Consider the following 15,668-nt stretch of genomic DNA (forward strand, 5'->3'; position numbering starts at 1 on the left):
AGGGATCGCAAGGGGAACCTGGTAATCCAGGCCGATCAGGACCTCGGGTAAGTATTAAAGTTATCAATACAGTTAAATGTGCTCAGAAAGAATTACTGGTGGAATGCCCATTTCTGAATTTTTTTTGAAGGGCAGATAATACTATCCAACAGGTAAATTGCAATTCTCTAGATGTTTCAACAAAACCTTCTCTTTTATCCACTGGGTAGAGAATTATGGAGTGCATTGTGTTATCTATCCTTCAAACAAGTAGGCCATATATGCCTAGTGGGCATGCAGCCGTCTGTTTGAAAGGGCATGCACAATAGTCCCTCACAGTGTGCTGGTTATGTTTCAGCTAGTGTGTTACTCTAAGAGTTGTTTCTCAGCCTCATTCTCCTCTCCCTTTCTTTCTTTCCCTGATTGTCTGGAATATTAGATTCAGTTCCCTTCTGAAGGGATTTGTAGCTTGTTTGCCAGCTTTTACCAGTCATAAGCACTGGCTGTTTGAAGTGGACACTATACATGTAGGCGCTCAAAGTAGTTAAGAACTGTGCAGTTGTTGATTTTAGTGAAGTTACTTTGAGCATGAACTCAACTACATCTATTCTCACTACACATACTATTGGTTCATTTCCTCCTTAATTGTTTTTGCCTGTTTATACTTGTTTAGTTTACTGTTTAGTTTGTTGTCAAGTGTTGTTTTCTAAGTTTTATCAGATTAACCATTCCATCTATTGCAACAAGACCTTTGTGTTAGGTTAAAATATGGTAAGTTCACAATGAATAATAGCATTTTTAACATCAATAATTTGGTTTAAAATTCTGGAACTTGGTGGTTTCATTATATTTAGGGAGACACAGGTGCTGCAGGAAAACCAGGAAAGTCAGGCTCTCAAGGAATTCCGGTGGGTCAATAAAAGCAATAGTAATGCAGTTGTAGCATTGAGTGAAAGGAAATTCAAAGAGTAATTGGATTAGTGATCAATGAACAAAGTGAGAGAGCAACCAGTGTCACCTTTTGGTAGATTTGGGATTCTGTCTAGCACCCTGACAACTTATACTAACAACTTTATAGTGAGATGCAAGATTAACTAAAAGTAAGTGGTGTCAACGACACATTTCCAGGGAAACATCTTAAAGAAAATTTGTCAAAATTTTTAAAAGTTTTAAAATGTAATCGGTGTTACAAACACAGACATCTGCATACTGATACAGTGTAAGAAGCTTTTATGTATACATACCTTTAAGCTTAATATTTTGCAAGTCTGCATTTTGCATGAAAACAAAGGCAAACAGGAAATATAGTCAGTTGTGAATCACACCAAATTTTCAGCTCAGCTTAGTTTGTTTGGTGGGTGTACTAATGTTGTGACTGCAGATTTCATAATGTATGAATTAGTTAAATGACAGGCAATATTTGGGCTTGCGTTTGTTTTCTTTGTATTTTAGAGTTTGTGAAATGTTGCAGTCCTTTATCGCAAGAACAGTGTTGGAAAATTGACTCAAAATATTTTTATTTTTCTTAGGGTGTTGATGGAGAGGATGGTACCCCTGGAATACCTGGGGTCCCTGTATGTTACCTTTCACTTTATTGTAAATTGTGTGTTTTTTGAACCAGGTAGAACTTAGGTTCTTCCACCTTTAAATTAGTTGACTATTGCACCCAACAATTAGATACCTCACAAAGCTCAAATCTTGATTATTCAATGGTTTGGGTTTGTGAGTTTGCGTGCTGCTAGTAAAAATTACTTTCTTTTGGGAATGGGCTCTTCTTGTTTGAAATTCCAGCCAGAGTTTTGGACTCTACTACCTATATTTCTGGAAGGATCCATCTGATCACATTAAGTATCCTGACTGTGCTACATAAGATCCTGTAAATTTCAAGTACCAGCAGGGCTGTAACCATTGTTTTTCTGGTGGGATCAAAGCACATTCTGTTTTTGATCCTGAAAGGTCCCTGCTTGGAATATATCCCTCACAGATCTGCATTCCCTTAATATATCCATAGTGGGATTTCTGGAATTCCTGTGGGAACTTGCAGAGGTTTTGTGTTTCATCCCAGGTGTTGTTGTAGAATATTCTAATAAATTTCAAGGGGTGCATGGGGAGGGGGGTGTGTGTGGATATCCTGACCGTGTTGCTTTACATGTAGATTCTGTGTAGTCCTGCTGGGAATCTGGAATGTCAATATGGGATACTACCAAACATCAGTCTGTAGTGGGATTGGTGGAATTTCAGACACAGTTTTGGTGGGATTTTGTGTCCCATCACAGATGGGATGTTGGAATTTCACTTAGTTAGTTATTGCAGCTGCAGCAAAGGCAGTCATTTGTTAATGCTAAGCTTATATGCCTCTGATCAATAAGTCAAGTGATGTTCATTGATAATGTACATCATGCTGATTAATGAGTTAAGAGATTTCACTTTGTGATTGTTTATGCTTCTGGACTTAATTTTTTCTTTCAGGGCCCTCAAGGAGCACCAGGAACACCAGGTTTCTCTGGTCCTAAAGGAACAGTGGTGTGTTTCATGTTATTGATGATGTGGATAGTTTTCAGTATAATTATGTGCATGGACATTTTGTCTATCATTTACTTATAACTTGGTGTAGGGCTGATATTGCTCTCAGTTAAGAATGTTCACAATGTTGCTGCATCAGAGTTTGTGCTGTCATAACAGAAGAAATGGAGTAGTAGCCATAAGCCCAATTAAAATTTGAAATCATCAAACAGTTATCAATTTTCAAGAAGAGATGGCAAGAATGTCAGTAACAGATCTTCTGAAAATACACTGTAAGGGTTCATTGTGTCTTTGGTTGTAAATTTTGCCTAAAGAGGTGGCATTGTATTCAATATTATAAGTAAGGTGTGAATAGAGGATCCAGTTGGGGATTTTGATTGGTTCGGCCATCATAGAATATGATTTAATATACCAAATGGACTATAAGTCACTAAACGGATCAAGAAAGATGGTCAATTTTGAGCTTGGTTGTCATTTCAGACATGTTTGTTAGACATGACATGTTTCATATATAACTTGGTGTGGGTGCCACATGCCCCATTGGCTATCAGCCATCTCATATCCATTGCATGCTTCAAGATTAATTGATAACAAGCGTTGAGGCAACCTTCAAGCAACGTAATTGAAATTCGTTTATTTTCAGGGTAATGCTGGAAGAGATGGAAGCATAGGAGAACGAGGAGCAGATGGTCTTAAGGTAAAGGAGTGCTCCAATTAAGAGCCTTCCTCTTGAGGCTGTTTGCAGGTGTTAGTTATTCATGGAAGATTAACCTCTTCTTCCTTTTTAAGATCTGTCTCAGTATTGGCTTTTGACAAATTGATTCGTTGTTCGTTGGTTCATAATCACGTCCTCCATTTTTGGGTGGTTCTCTTCTTTTCTCTCTATATCTCTGTATTATTCCTTAAAAAAATGATGTGACAATCTACGAAAATATCTTTCATCTGGTTGCAGTAATCAAAAGGATTTTACAATCCAGTTCAAGCAGTACTATTTTATTGATTTCTTAAGGAGTCGCCGACATGTAACCTATGGAGCTGTCAGTAGTGTCTCTTGACTGCAACAATTTCTTTCGACAGGGTGAACAAGGTGCCACAGGAGAGTTTGGTAAATCAGGCACACCAGGACTGGCGGTAATGAACAAGATATTGTACTCCACATATGTATAGTACACGCTAAATGATTGGGGGGGGGGGGGTAAGGAGGTGGGATAAAATAAGTAATGAAAAAATAATGAACTTAATCTTAACAACGGACCTTAAGTTTATGCTACAGCACAAGTTGAGTGGCAGATATTTGTTTATTTGTGTAAGTTACACAGTATGCAGAGGTGCTAGTTAGTGAGGCAATCGACCTACTGATCCAGGCAACATTAACTTCGTTGTGCGATTTTAAGAAAAACCTTGAAAAGGCTTTTTTCAGTCAGTTTTTAAGCTTGGTGTCAGCAAGTGTCTATGGGCAATCTTTGATCAAACCTCTAAACAGGAATTTTTGCATTTTAAAGCAATTCCTGTGAATATCTGTCCAGTGATAATTATGGTAGTTATGGTAGTTATGTAGTCCATCCATGGATTCATATGACTGTGTAACGATTTTGTCTCTAGGGTCGACAAGGTTTCAGAGGAGACCCTGGTGCTCAAGGAAGCATGGGAGCAACGGTAAGAGAACACTAGGAATAGGTATGATTGTGGGGCAAGGTAAACCTGGGGCGGGCAGAAAATAGAGTGCTTAAAGAAGGCATGGCTATCTGACTATACCTCCCCTAACCCAACAACAGTCAATTGATAACAAGTTAGGGTTAATGTTGGGTTAGGGGAGGGGTAGGTGGGCAGTTGCCCAGATACTGATATTGATCCCATAGGCACTGGTGAACCGTCAGAGTAACATGCATAAATACTGGGGTTTAACTGTGTTGGACCAGCATTCCATTCAAGGGGTGGATATCAATACTCATAGTGTCGTCATAGGGTAAATACTTGGCTTGAGAGTTGACCTTTTTCAATGCCAGCCAACTCATCGTCAAGTCCTCGGGCATGTTGACCCTTATTGTGTGTTTTAATAACTTGCACCTTGCAAAAAGGTGGAAAAAGTTGATACAAGCTTGTGGAAAAAAAAAATACGGGTTTCCACGAGGACACCGCAACAGATCTTCTTACTCTATAATCAAATTCTCAACCGACTTAGCTACAGAGAACTTTTAGAAAGTGCCCGTTTTTATAGTGAGATTAAGCAATGTTAGAAGAATCCCAAGTGGAGGATGGAAGATGTTGATTCTCTGCGAGGGGGGGGGGGGGAAGGGTTGTTGCACTTACATTACATATTATTTCTCTAAGGGACCGCCTGGTATCCAAGGACTCCCCGGTGCACCTGGTAAACTAGGAAATCCAGTAAGTATCCAATCAGGTCGTTCTGGCTCTAAGCAAAGTAGATTTATGGAAGACTTCAGCACTGTACTTCATCTTAAAATGATCTGTGAATTATGGGAGTGTCTGAGAAGTCGACAGTAAGACAAAGGTTTTCTTGACGTGCATTCTTTTCATTTATTTATTCATTTATTTTCGATATAAGACAGGCTGGCCCAGTTCAGCTTTCGGGCTGGTTGGAATGGGGCTTGTATAAACAAAAGGGCCAGGCCACCCAACCGGAAGCTGCATTCCCTTCACTTTGCGAGAAGTGCGTACGTTCTTTAACGTCCCCTGTTAACCAGTACAGAGAAGATGCAGAACATGAGGCCTACAGTTTATTGCCTTTATCCAAGAAGACTAGGATGTCTAACCATTTGCAGATGTCGTAGCAAAGGCAGAAAATTCTCTTCAGTTATTTTAAAACCCTGAGTGTTGACCTTGTATCTCCCGCACGGCAGTCCAGCGCTCCACACCATGACCTTACCTTAATATTATTAATAGCTATTGCCGTTGATATGAAATATAAACATCATTTATAGGAGTTTGACAGCTGGAACCACTTGCCTTGCCATCGTGCAGAACTTTAACTTGCAAGCTATCCAAATTGTCATACAGAACACAGATTAACGCTGTTTATTCCTCATTTTAGGGATTCCCTGGGACGCGAGGCAAAGATGGCTCACCAGGGTTACAGGTAAACTGTTTGTGCTCAGAGAATTAGAAGTATTTCTTAAAAAAAGAGTTGTGGAGTGAATAAGGAGGACTCTTGCAGAGATTGGAAGACATAAAGTCTGACATATACGTGAAGGTTGCCTTCAAAAGTATACAAGATAATTTGGTCTTTAAACTGAGTTGATAATGTAAAGTGACCACTGTAGAAAGTTCCTAAAGCTGACGTGTTCAGCGTTCGCCCTTCGTCAGACATTATGAAGCACCATACAAGGTGGTTTTTTTGTTAAAGGTGTAACAGAGGTCTTCAAAACTTTCAGGGGATTTAATGGGCCATTTTCGACATATTAAAATTTTAAACATAGCTCCGAGTCTAGGAGGAATAAAACAAAATTAATTAATTATTCATCCCTCAGCCTCGCTGTGATTTCCTTGGTTTTATTCCCCCAAGCCTCGGAGCCAAGTTTGAATTTTAATATATCGAAAATAGTCTGTTAGAATCTCAGTAAATTTATTCCAGATTAAATAGTCCAGCAAGTACATAGAACCAAAAAGAAATGTTTAGGAACCTCACGTAGGAGAAAGAAATCATTATGACATCTTGTGAGATGAAGAGTTAAGTAATGTAGGACTTACAACACTAAATTTTTTTTCATTTCGGGCTAGTTTTGAAAGAATAGAAATTAAAGTTAATCTAGTTGCTGGTGTTTTCTGCTTCTGTAGATAATTTTAGCTATGATAATTAGGTTTTAATTTATCATTAATTGTCTCTCAGGGTGAACGTGGACCAAGGGGAGAGCAGGGTCCCATTGGAGCCCAGGTAATTACATTTAATGTTAGGGCCCTCTAGGATATCAATCAACTCTGGAAGAAATAAATTCACATTGTGGTATGTTGCTAATAAAAGCAAAAGAATAATAGAAGAGAGATGAGGGCATTTTGGTATTTTTGTTTCATAAGAATCATACGTAAAGTATTTTCAGGTGCGCCTTAAATTCAATGACTAGGATGTTAGAAAGAGTGTTTGATGGTGATGATAGGTTGTAATAAACAGCTGAAGATGTACATTTTTCACGGATACCACGCCAGAAGTTCTCACATTTTGATAGAAGAGCGATATTTATCCTTGATGTTATACTTTTTTTGACATGATTGACATGTCAGTCCTTGTAGCTCTCTCTTGTGGCCTTTTATTTCCTCTAGGGAGCTGCCGGCCGTGAAGGCGAGAATGGATTACCTGGATCTGATGGTCTGCCGGTAGGTTTGCATCACTTCTCCATAATTTGTATCTGACTGAATCTGGTGCAACATCGACGCCACCCACTACTTCCGACAGCATAATTTTTGCGAGGAATACCATCACCTCGACTAGACACTACACTTTGTCCAAATTTTTCTTAGCTCCTCGTAATCCCAGTGTTATTAATCCTCAGAATTTGGAGCTTAATCTTTGAAATTTTGCTAAAACAAATATTTGTCCTCATGCACGGAAATTGTGTGAAGTTACGTAAAAAATGTTTCTTTTGTTCTCGACAGGGAGACAGAGGAGCCGTAGGGGCCTCTGGTGGATCAGGTCCTGAAGGGGGACCGGTGAGGAGATAAGCGTAATGTTTGTGACTTTATGTGTTGATACAAGTTGCCTTGGTGCATTATTACAAAGTTTTCTGTTTTAAGCAAGATCTCAAGCACTGCCGGTGTTTTTAACCAAAGTAAACACCGTAGTGCTCTTTGTTTAGGATCCAGCAGTGATAAACCGGTCGAAATATGGTTTTTGTGAAATATCTTGGTGTCTGCAGTGCACTTTCACCGTAACTGGAGTAACACGTGCTCGTGATCTATTTGTTTCAGGGTTTGCCAGGTCTGCCCGGTCGAGCAGGATTTACTGGAACTAAGGGTGATTATGTGAGTGCCTCATTTGGTTGTTTGTTTCTTGAATGTAGAATAAAATTACTTTGTTCTTATCTCAAGATTGCACGGTTTTTTTTCGTCTTGTTCAGGGAGAGAAAGGCAACCAAGGTTCTGCTGGAGAACCTGGCAGAGATGGTGAACCGGTGAGTTATGCTTCCTGTTTGTGACTAGTCTATCATTGTTTTCAATGAAAATAAGTGGTCACAGCAATGGACCTAGGTCAATGGCTTGTCCATTGCAATGTTAAAAGGTCTACTGCAGGTTCACTGTAGGTCCATTGCAGGTCCACTGTAGGTCCACTGCAGGTCCATTGTAGGTCCATTGCAGGTCCATTGTAGGTTCATTGCAGGTCCACTGCGGGTCCATTGCAGGTCCACTACAGGTCTATTGTTGGTCCACTGCAGGTTCATTGCAGGTCCACTGTGGGTCCATTGCAGGTCCATTGTGGGTCACTGCAGGTTTATTGCAGGTCCATTGCATTGAGTAAACTTCCAGTGTGTAGTTCTGGTCGACTCATTGTGTTGTGTGCTCCAGCGTCACTCTCCATCAGGAGTGACAACGGGTCGGTTCCAGTTAACTATCAGGGAAACCTGAACTGCTGAAATTAACTTTAAACAACTGAAATTCCCTTAAGGGAGAAGTAGGGGTACTCCTTATCGCTTCATACTATTTAAATTGAGATACCTTGTGGAAAGATGGACTGTCTGGATAGTAATGTGTCTTAAGCTTTACCCTCAATCAGATTCAACAAGTGTCCCTGTCTGATGATCATTAACAAATTCCATAAAAAAGGAATAAAAATAGAGAGTGTTTCTTTTGGAGATTAGAAGCGAAACTCCTCCCCGGCAGTACGACGTTTGTAGTCTTAATGGTGAAATTATCTCTACCCATGTTTGCCTTTTTTAAGATAATCATCTTGGAAATTTTTTCATCATTTTGCTTCAATTTAGGGCGGTGATGGTGCCCCAGGAGCTGTTGGTCAACCAGGTTTGCCAGGACCTAAGGTGAGTTAGTTCAACTAATTTTTTGCAACTTAAATTCAAGGTAAATTTCTCCCACAATTAATGCGCTTTATGTGCCATAAAAAGAACACGACATCATTTTATTAAGGACCCAACAAAACACTTACAAACGGAACATATTGGTGACTTAGCCGTAACCGGAAAAAAAAAAATCTTTGCGCAAACAAGAATCCTTTTGTTGGCAAGTCATTCATTGTTACTTGGTGACTCGTCTCTTTCCGCACATCAGACAGTTTGGCTCTGTGTGATATTTTCTTTGTTATGATTATCTGCCATGATTGCTTTGGGTTTGGTTTTTCTTCACCCCATAGAAATCTTCTATGGGGTGTGAAAATTATCCGGGATTGCATTGGTTTTTGCCCAAAGGTGCTCTGTGATTAGTCCAGAATACTCCGCCTATCTCTCAACCAATCAGATGCAAAACTAAAACCAATCACGACTTTTTCTCATCGGCTCTTCGGGGTGTTATTCCTTTCTTCTGATTGGCTGTTGCTATTACTTTGGTTTTAGTCTAACGACACACAATCAAAAAGCACTCTGTATGTGCTACATAAGTCACAATCCTAACTTTCTTACAGGGCACAGACGGAACACCAGGAGTCCCAGGAAGACGAGGAGATCGTGGAGCCACGGTAACCATTACACTGATTTTGAATTCGATTACGAAAGCAATACGCGATCACATACGTTTTCTTTGGATGCAGCGTTTGGCCTTTGTTAAGGTGTTTACGCTTGAATTTTTTCCCTTGTAGGGAGGCCGCGGATCAGTTGGTGCCCCTGGAGGTCCAGGAATTCCTGGATCCCCGGTAAGTTCTGATCAAAGATTCCATTTTTAATTCCAGGAGCAATAAAACATACTACGATCACATATAAAAAATACTGGACCCCGTCCTTTATTCAGGAAGCTTCTTTTTGTTTCTACTCTGACTTGATTTAATTTGTAATTCTCAGGGACCAACTGGCCCTCAAGGACTTATTGGATTAAAAGGAAATGCTGGCGAAAAGGTAACGTTGCAAATCTTGAGGAGCTTTCTCACGGTATTTGGAATTATTGTAGGAAAACCTAATAAAACTGATCCAATCCTCTGGGTCTGTAAGAAACGTTTTGTGTTTAGTCTCGATAGTCTGTCGTAAACCACTACGTGGACATCTTTCATTAATATTCTTGAATTTATATGGTCGTATACAGAGGCGTCGATCCAGATAGAATCTATTTTTTGACTTGGGAAAAATCTTTTATGGAAATCCTGAAGACAATAGATAAATTTAACTCACAGAAATATCTCTTTTATATGGAAATGTGACGATCTCTTTTTCAGGGTTCGAAAGGCGAGTCAGGCTCATTTGGATCAAAAGGAGAACCAGGGGACTTGGTTTGTCCAAACTTATTTCATGGCCTTTTAAAACTTTTTCTGAAATTTCCCTGGCACCCAGGAAAATAATTTCGAACGAACACGGCTGAAAGTTCCATGTTTATCTTAGTGCACTAGAAAAAAAAAATACACGGCACATAAGTCAAATTCCTTAAGCACACGAGATCAATTTGCTGGGCACACGTGAGAAGATTTCTGTTGTACACGAATAAAGATCTCCTTGGCACACAAGAAAGATATTTTTGGAAAGGGTGGAAGAATTTCATAGACATAAAAATTTCACCAGCACGCTTGTAAAATTCGTATAGGTCACATCTTGTTAAACTAACTGAAAGGGACAAAGTGATCGTGCACAATACCTTCAAGTCCGTCCCTTGATATAGACGTTTTGTCGTTGTCAAGACCAATTTTTTATTCGCCTTTACTCTATTATCTCCCTAGTCATAACTTGTATTTATACTCACTTTTTTTAAAGGGAACTGTGGGAATTCTTGGCGCCAAAGGAAATCCTGGATCTCCAGGAGCTTCTGTGAGTAGAGAATACTTTTATTTAAAGACATTAACAAAATCCTTACAACAAAGCAACCTGTCTTTTGTCATCGTCTTACTGCGAGAACGTTCTTGAAACAAGATAGATAGTTTATTTAAATATACCTAGCAGCCTTGCGGCTGAATTGCGTATATTACAATAATGTAATTAAATAAATATATTATATAACGTATATAAGAACATTCAAAATTATAAACAATTAAAAAATCTATGAGCTAAAACCTATCTATATTTAAAAGCTATATTTACATTATCTACATAGGTTTCTAGGAAACGGTCGTTAATTAACTGTTGTTGTTATATTTAATGGTGGAGGCCATCATGAAGGTGTTTTTAAAACGGTTTGTCCTCCACCGGGGGATTTCGAAACGCCTGTTACGTCTTAAATTGTGCTTTGGATGGTTGGCACTAGGCAAAAATTCACGAAGCCTGTGATTGTCGTTTTGGATAATGTTGCTAAAGAGATTGCGATTTTGAATTAAGAGTAAAAATTAGAATTAGATTAGAAAGAGAATTAGACAATTAGAAAGAGAATTAAGAGTAAAATTTAGAAAGTGAAACTAATCATGTTATGAGAGCTTGAGAGGAGGTTGTTGTTGTTGTTGTTGTTGTTGTTGTTGTTGTTGTTGTTGTTGTTAATTTCCAAGTGAGATTGGTATGCTGGTGTGGAGCCCAAGTATTTCATGAAGCTTTCATCTTCGATTAACCACAGAAGGGAAATCTTAGATGGAGGAAATTATCTATTAACGAATGCAGGCGTTTACGACTTTATGCTCTGTTTCTAACATTCTGTTCTAATTTAGGAGGTGAATTAAAACAAATGTTTCTTCTTTACAAAGGGTAACAGAGGAGCCACAGGGTCACAAGGGCGACCTGGATCGCAGGGCCCACCGGTAAGTTGCAATTTCCCTACTAATTTAGCCAAAATCACCTGTTAACCCGTAAACTCCCAGAAGTGATTAACAAGTAACTTTTCCCCACAATCATCGTACATTATGGAGCAAACGGGTAATGAGAATACTCAAACTTTTCGGGTAGAAGTGATTATCTTGATCTATCACAAAATTCTCATAACTAATTTACAAGGAAATTTGTAACAGGTAGAGGGGAGAGTTAAACCTTAGAGGGTCAAAGTTTGCGTATTTAAGCCAGCATGCAGGCAAAAGTTCAGAGAGCAGCTGTAAAGTAGTGAATCCGCCCTGAAGCGTTTTGCGGCACAGATAATTTGAAAACAAGTAATAAACGGATCCCTGAAAGTGATCAGTAATCGAAGAAATTGCATGATTTTTCTTCCTTCGCCTGTGATAGACAATTTGCCAACTCAGAAAAAAAAAGTTAAAAAGAATTGTTTGTGCTTAGTTAGAAAAACACTTAAGACAAAAAAAAAAACAAATCGAGGTGGTTAAGGATAAGGAGTATAAATTGATAATTATGTTATTCCTTTTAGCAGTCTATACGTCACTACAGTTTTTTTAAAAGATATTTGAAGTCTATTAAAAAATTTAAAGCTGTTTGTAAGTTTAAAGTGCAGAGGGCTTTTGAGGGTATCTTGTGTCACCCTTCACCTGCGTATATTTTGGATCAGTCTGGAAATTAACTCTTCCTTTATTTTTTCTTTTCTGGTTTGTTTGTGATAACTTATATATTTGGATCTTCTAGGGACCACCTGGCAATAGTGGTTTGACAGGACAACCAGGAATCCCAGGAACTAAGGTATGTCAGCGTCATCGAAGAAATAGTTGATGTGGCGGATTAAAGATTTATATTGCATGATTACAGGACATTTTGTAAAAAGGGAAGAATTTGAAGTTCAAGGCGCTGACACAACGTAGCGCTCGTGGCGTTTTTTAACTCTCAACAGAAGATGTTTAAGCAGAAAACCAATTGCAAGCGGTAGTCAACCACTGCACTTCCTATCACTGAGAAATACATGAGGCAAACACTCGCAAATGATATGAATTGAGACATTTTCGCATCTTTGATGTTTCCTGGATGAAAGCTGGAAACGAGAAATTGACGGACAATCTATGCTGAACGAAGCCAGATATCCAAGTCACTTTCGCATAGATGAGTTTTGAGTTTCTTAAATCACTATTTGGACTAATTTTTCCAGAGATTGTTAAACGTCCCATATGCTTTTAATGCTAGGAGCTGATATATTAATTGTTTCTTTGGAATGGGGATCACCTACGGGAATGGGGTTGAAATTGCAAACAAAGTTGCCCCGTGCCTAAAACCTGCGCCAGTTTCTTCGGAACATTCTTGGCACATCGCACTATGATCTACAACCTCCTAAATTGCTGTAGACGCTCTATCTCCCTGTTTGGTATAAGGGAGAGGGGGCAATATGTCTTGCGAACGCTCCTTACCAGGCTGTCGTATTGTAGTGTAGCATGACATAAATGCTCATTTGATTTTGCATCTCAAACGCTTGAATATTTGCAGGGCTCGCGTGGCGCTAGTGGTAAACCAGGAGTTCCAGGCTTACCAGGAAGACCGGTAAGTCATTCAAAACAAATAACTACATATTAGTGGAGAACACAGCTCTGTTCCTTCGTCTTTCTGTTCACATATCGCTTGGCTTGCAAGAAAACTTCTCCGTTCTATTTCCGAAGGGAACTGTATGTGCCTTGTTTTCCAAAGTAGAAAAACTCCAAAGAAAACACACAGAGGATTATGGACGCTAAAAGATTGAAAAGATAAGCGCGAATGAAGATTGACGAACCAGAAAAAACTTAAACCGGATATTCTGAAGAACGGGTCTTAAGTCTTATTGGGTGTCCCGCGAAACTTCCATGTTGAAGTGATTACCCCGTGCCGCAAGGGAGAGAGAGCTATACGTAGACTGAACCCCTGGTGGAAATTTTCAAGCACAGTTGTAGCCTCCTTCCGACAAATTCAGATCAGTCGCACGCTTTGCAAATATTCGGCGGATTTATTCTATCTGTCGCCTTATTCACACTACTATTTGTCTTATTCATAGGGAATACCTGGACGTGACGGCCTACGGGGATTATCTGGAACCGATGGAAGACCTGTAAGTAGAGCATTTGGTACTTTCAAGGGAAGAGTGGGAGTTGAAGAACATTTGATCCTTTAGTTGCGTTTTGGCCTTTTTTTTTTATAATAGCAGGGTTTTTTCTTATTGCACGATCGATTTAGGCTGCCGTTGAATGAGATTTTGTTGTTGATTCAAGCTTACACAAGTGTATTTTAATGTACTCTACAATTAATTGGCCAATCTACCAATAGGTCTGTTCAGGTTTGGAAACATATTTCGTTATCCCAATTGGCAAGAGGCAGACCAGTTGGCTATACAATAACTAAATAATAATGCTATATGATCGGTTGAAGAAGAGAGAAGAGTCCATATTTTTGAAGTTTCTTCAAATTCATGTAACAGTTAATCAATGTTTCTCGAAGCTTGGTTACATAGTATATATCAGACTCCTTAAAGATGAGGCTTTTTCCAATTATTTTTATTCCCAGGGTTCAGCCGGTCCAATTGGAGCGCGTGGGCCCAAGGGAGACGTAGGACCTCAGGTACATATATACTTTTAGTAAGCTGGTTGTAGAATACCGATATCTGCAAGTGTACCAGAGTACAAAGAACGTAATAAACATTTAGCTATTTTTTTATGAAAGTGAAATATCTATCCATTTAAAACTGAAGCTAAGGGAATCGTTTGATTTTGTGGCTTGAGAAACTCGATGTTACCCGAGTAGGAGCCGAGGAAGACACGGAAATTTGATTGCAACAAAATTGATTGTTTCCGCCGCGGAAGAGTTCGTTTAATTATTTGTTATACAGAACAACAAAGATCGAAAGTTTCTTGTCGGGAAAAATATGCTAAACGCGATGGGGTCGCCTGAAGACTGAGGAACGCGCTGACTGTCATACTCTGTCTCTTGCTACCTTCAGTCACGTGAAACGGCGGTCGTCAGTCAACATTCGCGGGTGACAATGCACTTTTACACACCTACGTAATGGATGTTGAAATATTGAACGCTCAATGAATACTGGCGGGAAACAGTTTTACTGATAGATGTCATGGGACTTCAAAGTAACCAAAAGAAGCCTTTGCTTTATAGCAACTCTCATTTATGCATGCTGGGAGTCTTAAGAAGTTTTTTTATACAGATGTGCATCAGTGAAAATTGACAGAATTTATTTATTTATTGTTTGTTTGTTTTCATATTTCTATTACTTTTAGGGCCTAGTTGGCATTCCAGGAAGGCGAGGAAGATTCGGTCCTCCCGGAGCAAAGGTTTGGAACTGTTTCTTTTTTTTTTAAAAAAAGTTGTTTGTCTATTGTGTGTTCGGATACAGACTTTAAAGTGTAAAGCAATTTTTAAGTTAGTGTCGAAACGACATCGGAATATCACTGGTTTTGGTTCGTCGATATTTGGTTTAGCACTCTGATTGGCCTACGAAAGTTACGCTTCTCTTTGAGCCAAAGAGGTTTAAATAAGGACCTATCAAAATTGCGCTATTTACAAGTTCCAGCGCTCCAGGCAACTTGCTTGTTTTTGCTTTGAGGTTTAATTGGCTCCTCGAGATATTTTTCGTTATTCTGATTGGCCATTGACTACTTTGATTTTTTTTTCTTCCTTTTTGATCGAAAAGCGCCATAAACAAATTTTGACGTTTACCCATTGCTGTTACATATTGAACGTGTTAGGAATTGTTAATTAAGCTCTGGCTTGACGGAAGTGAGACGAGAATCTCTCACCGAGTTATTATTCTTCATAATGTTTCACTCAGCAAAAGCCTTTTGTATTGAGATCTTTGTCTGGGTTAACAGCAGAGACTATATTATAGAGGATCTTTGTGCAATAAATGTGGTAGGAACATTTTTGTTAACAAGCTAATGTTCGTTCAGTGCAGGTTGCCGATTGGTATGGCGTCCATTTAACACAGGTTTCACTGTACCCTGCTAGCAACTGTGATGCGAACTGTAGTAGAAATAACGAAATAAGTGTCACTTGACTCCTTAGGGCGTAAAAGGAGAAGCCGGCTTTGATGGGAGCCCTGGCGAGGGTGGACGGGAAGTAAGTTATAGATTTTTTTACCGCAGTTAAAGGAGCACTTTCGTGGCTTGGCGTATCCTAAAGACGTGCCATTTTAGAATTCGTGTATCCATCCACGACAATATTTCCATACCCGTTTGTTTCTTGAATCACGCTGTTAAGTCAAATACAGGGAGAATATCGAACCCTTGGGATGTCAAACTCTGCCGT

General features: G+C 39.2%; 1 protein-coding gene across 1 annotated transcript in view; it reads left to right on the forward strand.

Annotated features, from left to right (window-relative positions):
• Positions 1–15,668, forward strand: part of LOC113685695 (uncharacterized) — a 51,507-nt gene that overhangs the window by 24,035 nt on the left and 11,804 nt on the right. The window contains exons 25-51 of the mRNA XM_089181677.1: positions 3–47; positions 834–887; positions 1,509–1,553; positions 2,449–2,502; positions 3,146–3,199; positions 3,580–3,633; positions 4,105–4,158; positions 4,834–4,887; positions 5,555–5,599; positions 6,350–6,394; positions 6,778–6,831; positions 7,111–7,164; positions 7,423–7,476; positions 7,572–7,625; positions 8,433–8,486; positions 9,083–9,136; positions 9,257–9,310; positions 9,456–9,509; positions 9,824–9,877; positions 10,353–10,406; positions 11,267–11,320; positions 12,087–12,140; positions 12,873–12,926; positions 13,411–13,464; positions 13,917–13,970; positions 14,642–14,695; positions 15,426–15,479. Coding sequence (XP_089037803.1) covers positions 3–47; positions 834–887; positions 1,509–1,553; positions 2,449–2,502; positions 3,146–3,199; positions 3,580–3,633; positions 4,105–4,158; positions 4,834–4,887; positions 5,555–5,599; positions 6,350–6,394; positions 6,778–6,831; positions 7,111–7,164; positions 7,423–7,476; positions 7,572–7,625; positions 8,433–8,486; positions 9,083–9,136; positions 9,257–9,310; positions 9,456–9,509; positions 9,824–9,877; positions 10,353–10,406; positions 11,267–11,320; positions 12,087–12,140; positions 12,873–12,926; positions 13,411–13,464; positions 13,917–13,970; positions 14,642–14,695; positions 15,426–15,479 — 1,422 coding nt within the window. The remainder of the gene's footprint in view (positions 1–2; positions 48–833; positions 888–1,508; positions 1,554–2,448; positions 2,503–3,145; positions 3,200–3,579; positions 3,634–4,104; positions 4,159–4,833; positions 4,888–5,554; positions 5,600–6,349; positions 6,395–6,777; positions 6,832–7,110; positions 7,165–7,422; positions 7,477–7,571; positions 7,626–8,432; positions 8,487–9,082; positions 9,137–9,256; positions 9,311–9,455; positions 9,510–9,823; positions 9,878–10,352; positions 10,407–11,266; positions 11,321–12,086; positions 12,141–12,872; positions 12,927–13,410; positions 13,465–13,916; positions 13,971–14,641; positions 14,696–15,425; positions 15,480–15,668) is intronic.

This window comes from Pocillopora damicornis, chromosome 9 (genome assembly GCF_964200805.1).
Source record: "Pocillopora damicornis chromosome 9, jaPocDami1.2, whole genome shotgun sequence".
Lineage (NCBI taxonomy): Eukaryota > Metazoa > Cnidaria > Anthozoa > Scleractinia > Pocilloporidae > Pocillopora > Pocillopora damicornis.